General features: G+C 47.5%; 1 protein-coding gene across 1 annotated transcript; it reads right to left on the minus strand.

The window, feature by feature from the left end:
• Nucleotides 1–1,141: 1,141 nt before the first annotated feature.
• LOC308227139 (ankyrin repeat domain-containing protein 40-like) lies at nt 1,142–6,135 on the minus strand (the record flags this gene model as incomplete). The annotated part of the gene is made up of 5 exons (XM_080629499.1): nt 1,142–1,285; nt 2,021–2,196; nt 2,732–3,283; nt 4,959–5,107; nt 6,002–6,135. The coding sequence occupies 5 exons, from the start codon at nt 6,133–6,135 to the stop codon at nt 1,142–1,144; spliced, it is 1,155 nt and encodes a 384-aa protein (XP_080485625.1).
• Nucleotides 6,136–11,869: the final 5,734 nt, after the last annotated feature.

Raw genomic sequence — 11,869 nt, forward strand, 5'->3', positions numbered from 1 at the left:
CAAAATGAGGTGGAAGCACCTGGAGGCATTCAGCGCTTTCAGCACTCACGCAGCTAAAACTATGGACATTACGTAAAAGTGATAGTAGACTCTGCAACATGTAAAGTTATAGGTTAGTTATTTGCTAATGGTTTAGTATGGCTAATCAAGAGTGTGGGATGCTCCTCACAGCTGTGATACCTCAAGAGTATACTGTTGTGCTTCTGCTTCTCACAGGGCAGAAACTAACCATGCACCCTGTAACTGGTCTGTGAGGGTGGGCCATAAGGATGTTACCTGACTTAACAGGCCTGGCTTTGGAGTAATGCACGGTCTCCTTACATCCTCAGGGAAATAATTAATTAAAACCATGGACATGGATTTGTGATCCCTTCCCTGGCTCCTCAAACAGAAGGGCTTTCAACCAGACACTTTAACTTGCTTTGGGACTTAATTAAGCATTAAAGAGGCTGCTGTATTTGTGGAGGTGGAAGGATGCCATCACTTAAGCTACAATATGGGGAAGAAACATTTTAAATGTGACACTCTTTCTCCACTTATTTTCAGCCCAGTGAAATTATTTCTTGTGTTACTTCAGAGCATTAAATATTTCCAGCCCCAACAGGCAAGACAACATACCTTAGCAAGGCTTTGGGAAGGGGCAAGAGACTGACTGACTTATACAAAAGCTTGCAGGTTTTACATCAATAGACAGCACCTTTTCATTGTATGCCAAATACCCTCTGATGTTTAACTTATCAGGAAGTTTAATGAAAAAAAAAAATATATATATACACACACAAAGAGTTTCCTGAATCTTTCCCATGAGTCCTATTTGGTCAAAGAGTGGAGTAAACACACTTTTCACAGCAATAATTATTAAGTCTTTCCTGCCTTCTGTTGTCAAATACAACCAGTAAACCTCACTGAAAAACATTGGAAGCATGTGATTTTAGTAGACAAATGAGGTATCCCTTATCTGAATCCAGTATCAATAAAAAAATAAAAGCAAAAGGGATATTAAATACAAAAGATAAACTATTAGTTAAAATAGTAACCCTAACAATAACTTAAGGTTTTATACATGCTTAATTTACTGCCTTCCAAAGGCAGCAGCATCAGAGAATTACCAGGTTTCCATCCTCCAGCTGCACTGGAAGAGTCAGTATGTCAGCTTTGATGCTCTGCTGTTGTAGCATGGCCTCTCCATCAAAGTGGATGCAGTGTTTCGGAAAGGAAAGCCATCACTTTTCACAAGGACTAACTCCAGCTCTTGGAAGTCCTGAAGTCTGGCAACATCCTTGTCCTTGTAAAGAGCAGACAGAACGATGCATTACTCTAAACAGACCTGGTTATTATTTGTGATAATAGCCAAAGGCAGTAAAAACTAAAATTCCAGGGAGGTCACGCCTCCACACACATTCATTCCAATGACAGGAATAAATAACAACAGGAAAAAATCTTACCAGGATCTGCTCTTTCTTTCAAAGCATATTTGGGTTTTTTTTTCCTCCTTGAACTACACAATTATTTCTCCTTGAACCTCATTATGATTTGCCTGCACTTATGCATGTCACTTAACTAAGAGTTGTGACCAACTGCATTTCATTTCCAGACCCCAGGAGGTATTTTTGGAACAGAAGAGCATGCTCATTTGTTAATGACATCTTTTAAGTTCTTCACATGCCAATTTGTAGGTTTTTTTTTTTTCCTTTTTACTATTTGTTCCTTTTAGGTAAGCAAACAGTGAAATAGAACATGGCAATTATGTTAAAAGAACGCTAATGCACTGCTTCTGATACATTAAAAAGTCAAGCTGCACTAGTTTCATGCCGAAATAGGAGCTGATATACTCAGCCTCTATTTCAACAAGAATGTTTTTAGGTAAATTACAAAGTTCTAAGAAAAGTCCAATATCCTTTTGGATTTGTGAGTTTAAGCCAGTTTGGTTTTAACACAAGGCCTTGTTTTGTCAATTTTCGTTACAAAAATACCTTCTCTGATGTCTGCAAAGTCAAATGAAGCTGATTCCAATTCTTACCTTTCTTACGAGTGTATTGGGTAATTTCCTGATCTTCTCAACTTGCTCTGGATTAACACCCAATTCACAGCAACTCACTCTGAGCAGATCTTGGTAGGTCAGTTCTTGTCTGTCCAGTTCAATTTCAATGAAGTCGTTGTCTCTAAGGTTTTGGACTCTCACCTTAAGCACAAGTTCTGATTGAAAACAAAAGGATTAAAACCAAAATACCAAACCAAAACAAAGAAACCCCAACCCAAATTTAACACTGAAGTATCTACCATTATCTTTTGAAGTCAGGCTTTCTTTTGAAGTCAGGTTTTATAATGCTATACTTATTATCTCACTGAGCAGTTAATAGAAGCTTCCATTTGAACAGCAAAAATATACAGGGAAAACATGTTTATAATGTTAAAAATCCAATCCATCCAGTTCCAAATCAAGTTGTGACCAAACTACCAGAAATGTATTTGATGCTGTATCATACGATGCAAAATCTGAATTGTTACATTGCTTGGACTGATCTTTCCATTGGTTTGCAAAGTATTACCGTGTTTAAACACAGTGTAATGTTTTACTTAGCACTGCAGGATGTACTTTTGGCCAAAGAATTCAACATCTCTCCTATTCCATGAGTCAGAAAGTGGAATGATTCTTTACCTTCATTTTTGACCCAGTAACAAAAACATGGAACAGAATATAATAGAAGAATGAGAAATTACACTTCATTACCTTGCATGTTATACGGGAAAGTTCCAGTAAAGAAAAAGGGCTGGAATGATGGTGCAGGACCAGTGGGTGAACTGTCGGTTTGCAGAGGTCTGGCCTGTTCGAGTGCAGGCGATGGGCAGATGGGGCCATTGGAGACCACTGGCTGGGGGACACTGGGTACCACTGGTGTGGGGATGTTGGGTACCACTGGCGTGGGAACATTGGGTACCAATGGCTGAGGGACAGTGGGCACCACTGGCTGGGGGTACTCCGGGGCTGCGGGAGGTGGTGGAAAGGTGGGCAGCTGCTCTGCAGCGGCTTGTGCAGGCAAGTCGTCTTCGCTGTTGCAGGATGTAGGGGTGCAGATGCTTTCAACCTGAGCTGCTGATGAACAAGGGCTGGTTTCACACTGGGAGGCAGAGGAGATGGAAGCACTTTCATTCTGGGATTCTGCCAGGCTGTCTGGAATGCTTTCTTCGGTGTAAACGTAAGGGAATGGAGGGCTGGCCAAGTAGTTTGCAACAACTGGCAAACTGAAATCCTTCATTCCTTGACATTCAGTTTCTTCCTCTACTAACGAAGTTAAAAAATGGGATTAGAGGATGGAGAGAGAAAAAAACCCCACCATATTATTATCATAGAATAACAGAATCCCAGACTGGTGTGGGTTGGAAGGGACATTAAAGCTCATCCGGTTCCAGCCCCCCTGCCATGCGCAGGGACACCTTCCACTAGAGCAGGTTGCTCCAAGCCCCATCCAACCTGGCCTTGAACACTGCCAGGGATGAGGCATATTGGATAGATCTTTGTCATTTTGAATATAGTTTTCCTGTTGTGTCTTAAAACATCATCATTCTGATGATGACGCTAATGTATCATAAGCATGTTAACAGCTGGATGGCAAGCAGCTGTAGAATGAAAGAAAAATCTACAGACTCCTACAATATATTGTGTTTTTTAAAAGCAAAGTGGGAAAAAAATAACTATGGAAGGACACATCATCTCCAGCAGTGTTATTCCATTGTTGTCAAAGGAACTGTATGACCAGTAGTTCTTTGCTAAAATTCATTTTATAATGCTTTTACTAACAGTGCTGTACAGAGTTTGTTATGACTCATGCCAGTGATTTAAACTGAGTATTTCTTCAGGTAAGTGACTATTTGATGTAATACCCAAGCCAACTCTTTTCTTGCCTTGAAGTACTGCAGTAAATGCCATTCTTGCCTGACTTGAGGATTACAGGACGTTGATGCCCATGTCAAGGCAGTTCAGAAAGATCTGCTCAACAGCCCTACACTCCCAGAATAAAGCCATTTAGGGGAATATAAGTGATATGTGTTATTCCCCAGGAAACACATGAAAGCTGGACAGAAAAACAAAGTAACTACAAACAGAGTTCACACACGCTTGACAGTTTAGATGTTAACAACAGAACTCGAGTCATCTTCCATGAACTAAAGCCAAGAGATCAGCACCTTGTCCAAAGAACACAAATTTGTTCATGCAAATAACACACCATTCCTGCAGTGGTGACTCTTGTGACCTCAGTTGTGATTTAGCTGCAATTTCATTTAAGATAACCATAAACTCTTAGTGTAAGAGTGCATCATAGTAAAGAGCAATTTAAGTGCAATCAGCAGGAGATAGAAAGTTAACATTTCCAAAGGGGAAGCACTTAAAGATCTGGAGCACAGTCCCCAAATGCTGATGGAAACAGGCAGTAACAGTGTGCAGGAGTGTCACACACATCTAACCAGGTTTCCTGCACGTAGGGAAAGTGTAAGGTGACAGAGCTATGGAGCAAAAATTAACTGTACTGCAAGTCACAGTATAACATGCTCAGAAGCCGTAACCTCTGAAATGCTGCAGTTGTTTTGAATGGATTTGTAGCATTTCTTATGGTCAGAGAACATAAGAATGCAATGGTGAAAGTCTCTATTTGCAGCTCACATGCTACCTGCTGCTTAATGACAGCAAAGAGGACTGCAGCAGTGTGTTTCCAAAGTACCCAGCTCTTCAATCTCCTGATTACACTGTGCAGAATAAAAGGCCTTCCTACCTGAAAAATCCATGTCTTAATTGCCGTAATAAAAAAGGTATGAATTACAGTTGTAAATCAGAGCTATCTAGTGAGACACAAAAGTCCTAACCAAAGTTTTGCCAGTTTACTGCCTCAGATAAAAGCACTAAAACCGGTTTAGTCTTCAGTCCCAAGAATCCCAGATGACCTTTAAGATGGGAACGGTACCTCCCAGTATCTTCCGGATGTCTGGCTTGGCAGTCAGCTGTGCAGCCAGCTCTCCTTTGGCCGTGAGGATCTGTGGATCTGCTCCAGCTTCCAGCAGGCAGGACACCACTTGCGCATGGTTCCGCTTACAGGCCCAGTGCAAACAGGTCCTGCAGGGAAGGAAGGAGAGGTTGTGCTGTCAGCTTCAGACCTGTGGTCCCTGCTCCTAGGATCCAGACGGGTTCGGGTTGGAAGGGACCTCATCCAGTCCCAACCCCTGCCACAGGCAGGGACACGTTCCACTAGAGCAGGTTGCTCCAAGGTCCTCCTCACACACCCGTCCCCATTCACCTGAATTATACACAGAGCGACAATAACTGGGAATAAAGTTTCCTTCATTGCATCACTTGTTAAAGCTGTGAATCTATTTTAAGTTCTGCAGGGCAAGGCCCTGTTTTGCCTTGCTACAGCGTGAAGAGTGATTACTGCTGTCCCAATGAGCCCTGCTGGTGGACACAGAATGACAGAATCACCCAGGTTGGAAAAGACCTCTAAGATCATCAAGTCCAACCTTCACCACCACTAACCCATGGCACTGAGGGCTTCACCTCTGTGGTGTGTGCACACCTGCAGGGCCACTGACTGCAGCCCTGCCCTGGGCAGCCTGTTCCAATGCCTGAGCGTCCTCTGGGGCAGGAATTGTTCCTCAGCTCCATCTAAACCTGCCCTGGTGCAGCTTGAGGCCGGTTCCTCTTGTCCCATCCCTTGTTACTTCGGAGAAGAAACCGATCCCACCTCACTCCATCCTCCCTTCAGGTAGCTGTGCCATGAAGTCCTAGAGCAAGGCTGCGGTGCCCGGTGGAAGGACACTGCCCTCCCCTCACCATGATCCTCTTTGGCCGTAAACCTCAAAGCCTTCCGAGGTTAGCGCTTCCCTTCCTGTCCACAGCACAACTCGAAGCTCCCGACACGGTTCTCCCGCGCCAGACCAGGGGTGTGCAGCCCCGTGCGGAGCCCAGCACCCGGCCAACCCCCCCGGCAGCCCGTGTCCCGCCGCGCCTCACCAGCCGTTGATCTCGTTGCGGGAGTTGATGTCCGCGCCCGCCCGCAGCAGCCGCCGCACCTCCTCCGCGTCCCCCAGCGCCGCCGCCTCCCGCAGCCGCTCCTCCAGCTCCCGCGCCTCCGCCGCGCCGCTCATGGCCGGGCCCGGCACACACCCGGCCCCGCTCGGGGCCCGCCAGGAGGCGGCGGGGGCCGGGCGGCCTCCTCAGCTCCTCGCCGCCGGGCCCGGCCGGCCCTGCCGCCCGCCGCCCCGGCCCTGCGCTCCGGCCGCCGCCATCTTGTGCCCGAGGCCGGACCAAAGCGGGGGGGGCTCCGACCCCGAGCGGCGGCGTGAGGCGGTGCCGGGAAGCGTGGAAGCAACCGGAGCATCGGTGCTCACGGGCCTCTTCGGGGCGTTTACAACCAGCGGAGCCCGGCTCCTGCCTTCAACCCCCTCACCGTGGTGCGGCCACCCCGGCAGGGACCCCGCAGGTGGGCTCAAAGCCTTGGGCTGGCAGCGGGACCCATCGGGTGTCCCCCGTGCACCCCAGTTCCTGGTTAAACCCGTGCTGGGGAGCTCGTTTCTCACCGCAGGGTTTCTCTTTTGGCACCGGTGTCTGCCACCAATGGGAAATCAGCGCTAAGCTGGGTGGGTTTTCACTGCCTCTTTTAGTGCTTTGCTTTCCTCATCAGCCCCGCTGTTTTTAACACACTGGCTAAGTTAGGGCTTGGGATGCCATCACTTTGCACCATGGCTGAAGTGGCAGCTGGGGGAAGACCGTACCCCTCCAAACAGCTCCTGATTATCCATCACTATAAATCACGCTTAAAGAGAGCTAACATCTTCCTGTTAACCCGCTGGGAGAGCTGAGCCCCACAGGCCTCTCTGTTTCCATAAGCGAGTGCCCAGCATCCCTGCAGCCGCCCTCCCTCCCAACACGAGAGGAGCACACACAAGCAGTGGTCACATCCTTCATAGGGTCACAGAATGGTTAGGGTTGGAAAGGACCTTAAAATCATCCAGCTCCAACCCCTGCCATGGGCAGGGATGCCTCGCACCAGACCTTGTTGCTATGGCAGAGGTCTCACAGTGACTCGGTGGTGGTTTCTAACCCTGCTCACACGCTGTTGGTCTCACACAACAGCCTGAGCAAAAGCCTTGCCCGGCTCGTACCCAAGGACACAACGATACTATGAGAACCACTTTGATTCCCGGCATAGGGAATGGTTTGCAAACAAGATTTACCCAGGGACAACTGCAAAGCCAGGGACAAGGCAGGCGGCCTGCAGCTGGACACTGCTGTGACTGACATCGCTTTAACTCTAAGTAAAACCATCTTAAATGATCACACTGTTTAACCCATGATCCCTTTTGTAAAGCAAAGAATCATAGAATCATAGGATCACAGAATAGTTAGGGTTGGAAAAGACCTTAAGATCTCCCAGTTCCAACCCCCTGCCATGGGCAGGGACACCCCACACTAAACCATGTCACCCAAGGCCTCATCCAGCCTGGCCTTGAACACCACCAAGGATGGAGCATTCACAACCTCCCTGGGCAACCCATTCCAGTGCCTCACCACCCTCTCAGTAAAGAATTTCTTCCTTAGATCCAATCTAAACTTCCCCTGTTTCAGTTTGAACCCATTACCCCTTGTCCTGTCACTGCAGTCCCTGATGAAGAGTCCATCCCCAGCATCCCTATAGCCGTTGTGTAGCCCTACACACCATTGTGTAGACCTGGTGATGTGTTATAGGATGCGGAACGCTCTCTTGCACATCATAAAAGCTTTAAATCTCAGCTTCTTAAATCCAGCAAAACCCAATAGGATACAGAGGCAAAACAGCCTTTTCCAACGGTGACATGTCTCAGACCTCTGGGGAAAAGCCATTTAGGAGCCGGAGGGCTGAAAACATCAACCCAGGCTCTGGTCCATCAGCACAACTGCGCTGTGCCACTAGATGTCAGCGCGGAACAGCCAGAGGAGCTCGGAGCGCGGCTTTGTACTGCCATTGTAAAACGCCTTTGAATCTGTCTGAGCACATCCATAGCGTGCACCCATAGCACAGCTCTGATCCTGCGGGTTCCGAAGCCCTGCGCGCTGCAAAGGGACATTATGCAGTGTTTCAAGCCCAGGCGCGGGGAAGCCCTGTGCAATGAGCTGGTTCCTGCAGGATTATGGGGCTTTTTTGCCTTTTTTTCTCTCCCCTCTCTTTCTTCAGGCTCTCTTTCCCCTCTCTTTTAGGCTCCTTTCCCAAGGCCACACCAGGGCTTTTAAGGACTCGAAGCCGGCGGGTGATGCACTGAGGTGGTCTCTCTCACGCTCTCTCGGGATGAGTATCCCACTGTGTCGTGCTCGTGCCAAGCCCTGTTAAATGCACCTCGGGTTCACCATTGCTTGGTTACACAATGTACTTCTCCCTGCAGTCATAAGATTTCCTCCCGCAAGAAAGGCTGTGTAGAAGAGGATTAGCAGCGAGTTCACTTGACTCAAACTCCCCGCTGCCGCCATCAGCCTTCCTGCTCGTGCCTCGGACCTGTTGCACACACCAAACCCGAGCAAAAACAAGGACGTGTTCTTTCCCTGCTCCTTTCCTTTCCTGTATGGCTGCTGGGTTTGTGCCCCCATAATGCCCTGTGTAGGGCACAATGTGGATACATCACCCTACCAAGAACATGGGCTGTCCAGATGCAGATGCGTTGCAGGTGCTGGTACAGGGCCATCCCCTTTGGAAGATGCTGGGGATCACACCCGGTGCTGTGAGCTTATGGCTGCAGTCCCTTTGCCTCCCTTGACCTTCAGTAGGACCACACCGAGCTCTGAGCCGCAGCCAGAGTTTGTATGGCACTCAGATCAGTGCTGGTGTGTTTGCTTTGTGACTTACGTGGTGCATTTACAGGAGCTCCCTCACCACCGAGGGGGAACAGCATCCACTGGGCATCACTGGGAGCACTGGGTATGCCTGGCAGCACAGAGCCATGCCTGGACATCCTGCTGCTGCCTGAATTAACCACAAGGAATAGCTGGGCCATTCTTTGTCCTCAGAGCAAGTGTTCCAGATTGTATTGGTTTAGTGTTAATATCTGTCTTTCTGCAAGCTTCCGGCTGTGACTGAACTTCTGCATTGGTTCTTTTCTCCTTTTTTGGAGAAACCATGGTCTCTGTTTGCTCTTTGCTCCTGTTTTTTCAGGCTGATGAAATTTGCCACTCTCTTTGCATTTCAGGTTTCATTCCCCGACTCCCTTAACCAAGTTCTCAGTCATTGAAAACTATTATTGAACAACTTTTAAAAGGCTTCATCCCCAGTTACACAGTGCTGCAATCAAACTGAAGCACCCAGTCCTCACCCAACCCACCAGAAAAGCACTGCTGGTAGTTTCAACTAACCCTGCACTTGTGTAAGGGTATGAGAAATAAGATGTAAGGACAGTCAGAACCTTAAACATTATAGAGATATTTAAAGATAAATATTTAAAGATATTTAAACAGAGAGAGATATTTAAAGCTGTTATGGCATTAAGGCTCAGGGAAATGGCAGGACTGGTGGAGAATAAAGATGGAACGAATTAAAAGTCAAGCTAAATATTCACCGAGATGTAAACTCATTTATGCTGCTCACTTTGGGCCTTCCAATGAGTGTGTGAATGCAGAGGGAATGATCTCAAAGGGGAAAGGCAAAGCCACAAGGGAGAACTGATTTATATTACACCAGGTTTCGTGCTGGCCCCATGGAAGTCCCCCCTGTGTGAGAGTCTGTAGGTGAATTAGGTTCAATTTGAAGCTCCACGTTATCAAGCCTGAGCCTGCATCACCCAACGCTCGCTTCATGCCTATGGGACAAAACGTGCAGCACAGAGGCTGATTCACCTTGTCCTGGGTGAATAGCACAGACAAGTCATCCTCTGGAAGTGCCTACTGTGTCCTGTCTGCTGTTATGGGAGCCAAAGGTAACCTAAGAGCTTTGAACCCGGTAATTCCCAGCTCTCTAGTGCCAGGCAGGATGAGCACCTGAGGCAGGATGCCTGGAGCTCTACCAGAGCTTCTCTATTCTTGATGAGATAAATAGACCCTTCTATTGCAAAGCTGCAGAGAACTCACCGGTCATCTTTCTTTTGACCTTAAATCACAGCTTTTCCCACCAAATCACCAGCCAGGAACTGCAGTGCTGAGAGTGGTGAAGGCGGCTGGGATTTAGGACAGGTCTGAGACACCAGGAGCATCCCTGAATCACGGAGCAAACAGCTATCCCATGTATTTTCAGCCCTGCTGAGCATCCCATGGGGGCTCATGGGGGAGCTGAGTGCCTAAGAAAGGGACTTCTTAGTAGGTGTGCACATACCCATGCACACAGATGCAGGATGGAGTGAGATTTGATGGGGGGGAAGGTGTTCAAAAATGGCATTGCTATTTGGGGGCATGGTTATCTGCAGCCAAATTCCTTCAGACATCAGGTGTGTGGCTGATTCCCATTTGTTAATTTAACATTGTTCCTATTTGAAGGGCACATAACTGATTTCTGAACAAACAGGCCAGAGCACTGGGACCTGAGGGGGGTGGTACATCAGCTCAGGGACTCGTGGTTAAGAAGTCCAATAGATTTTGATAACAACTGGAAATTGTTCAGTGGATTAGTGTCTAAGCCAGTTTGGCTTCAGACTTCAAGCCTGAGCTGCAGACTTCTCGTGGATACAAACCTCTCCCCTTGAGGGTTGTTGCTGTTTGTGTTGCAGTTGTGGGGAGGGTCCCCAGGCCCCTGTGAGCCAAGAGATGTCTTAACCCAGAAACCTGAGCATACAAGGGGCTGCCTTTGCTTCTTCTCCAGGCGTTCCTCTCTGCCTGTGACTCCAATCCCTCACTTGGCTTTTCCAAGCCATGAAACAAGCTCATCCTGGGGACATGGGGCAAATGTATGCAACTGGCCTAGGGCCATGTCTTATTTAGTGTTAGGAGCCAAAGGCTTCTGTGGATCTTGTCCTAGGAGCTGACTCCCCATGCAGGAGACCAGATCAAGGCGTCTGGATTCTCCTGAGGATGTGTTTTGGCCATCAAGGAGACAGCCAGAAATGTAAATCATAACTTAGGGGCTGTGCCCTGTGCACTCTTCATGGTCCTGAGACATGGGCAGTCAATTAGAAACTCCCCATTGACTTGGACGGGCTTTCAACCAGACGCTATACAATTCAACAGAGTAATTAGCAAAGCTGTAACTAAAGAGGTCTCCATGGAGATTGACAGCATCACCTCCCAGCTGGTACATTCTCTGCCTCCTATTCTAAATTTGTTCTCGCTGTCTTCCTGGCTCTGATCCACAAGGTTAGTTCAATCTTCCAACATTTGTGATACATCAAAGCAGTGAAGAGTAGGACAAAGGCAGTGGGGGCAGAGAAAGAAATAACCCCGTGCCTCAAGGAAAGCAACAGAAACTGTTCAGACATATATAGCCTGAGTTTTGAGAATAGGATTAGGCAGAACAGCACCTCTGCCTGCCTGTCACTTGCAAATTCTTGCTAATACTTTAGGAGCTTATTGGAGGTCAGCACCAAACACCCAAACAGACTAATCTGTATTATAGACACATAATCAAAGTCACAAGGTTTTACATAATATATATTGGTGACACAAGAAGTGTTTGTTCAAATAATTTTGTCATCAAGATTAGGGGCCATGAAAGCCTCTACTGTGCACTTAACCTGGTTTTCCATGGCCATTGGTACGCCAGATTCCTCAGAGAAACCGAGAAGGAGCAGAGAAAGTCCAGACCCAGTGTATGTTCTGAAACAGCGACGGTATTAGTCTTAAAGCCATGGCAAAGTTAAAAAAATAACTATGTGTGTGTGAGCTGGAAAGGGTCCTGCTTAAACTGCAGCTTAAGACATGCAAACAAATGGC

This window comes from Psittacula echo (genome assembly GCF_963264785.1).
Source record: "Psittacula echo genome assembly, chromosome: 14".
NCBI lineage: Eukaryota > Metazoa > Chordata > Aves > Psittaciformes > Psittacidae > Psittacula > Psittacula echo.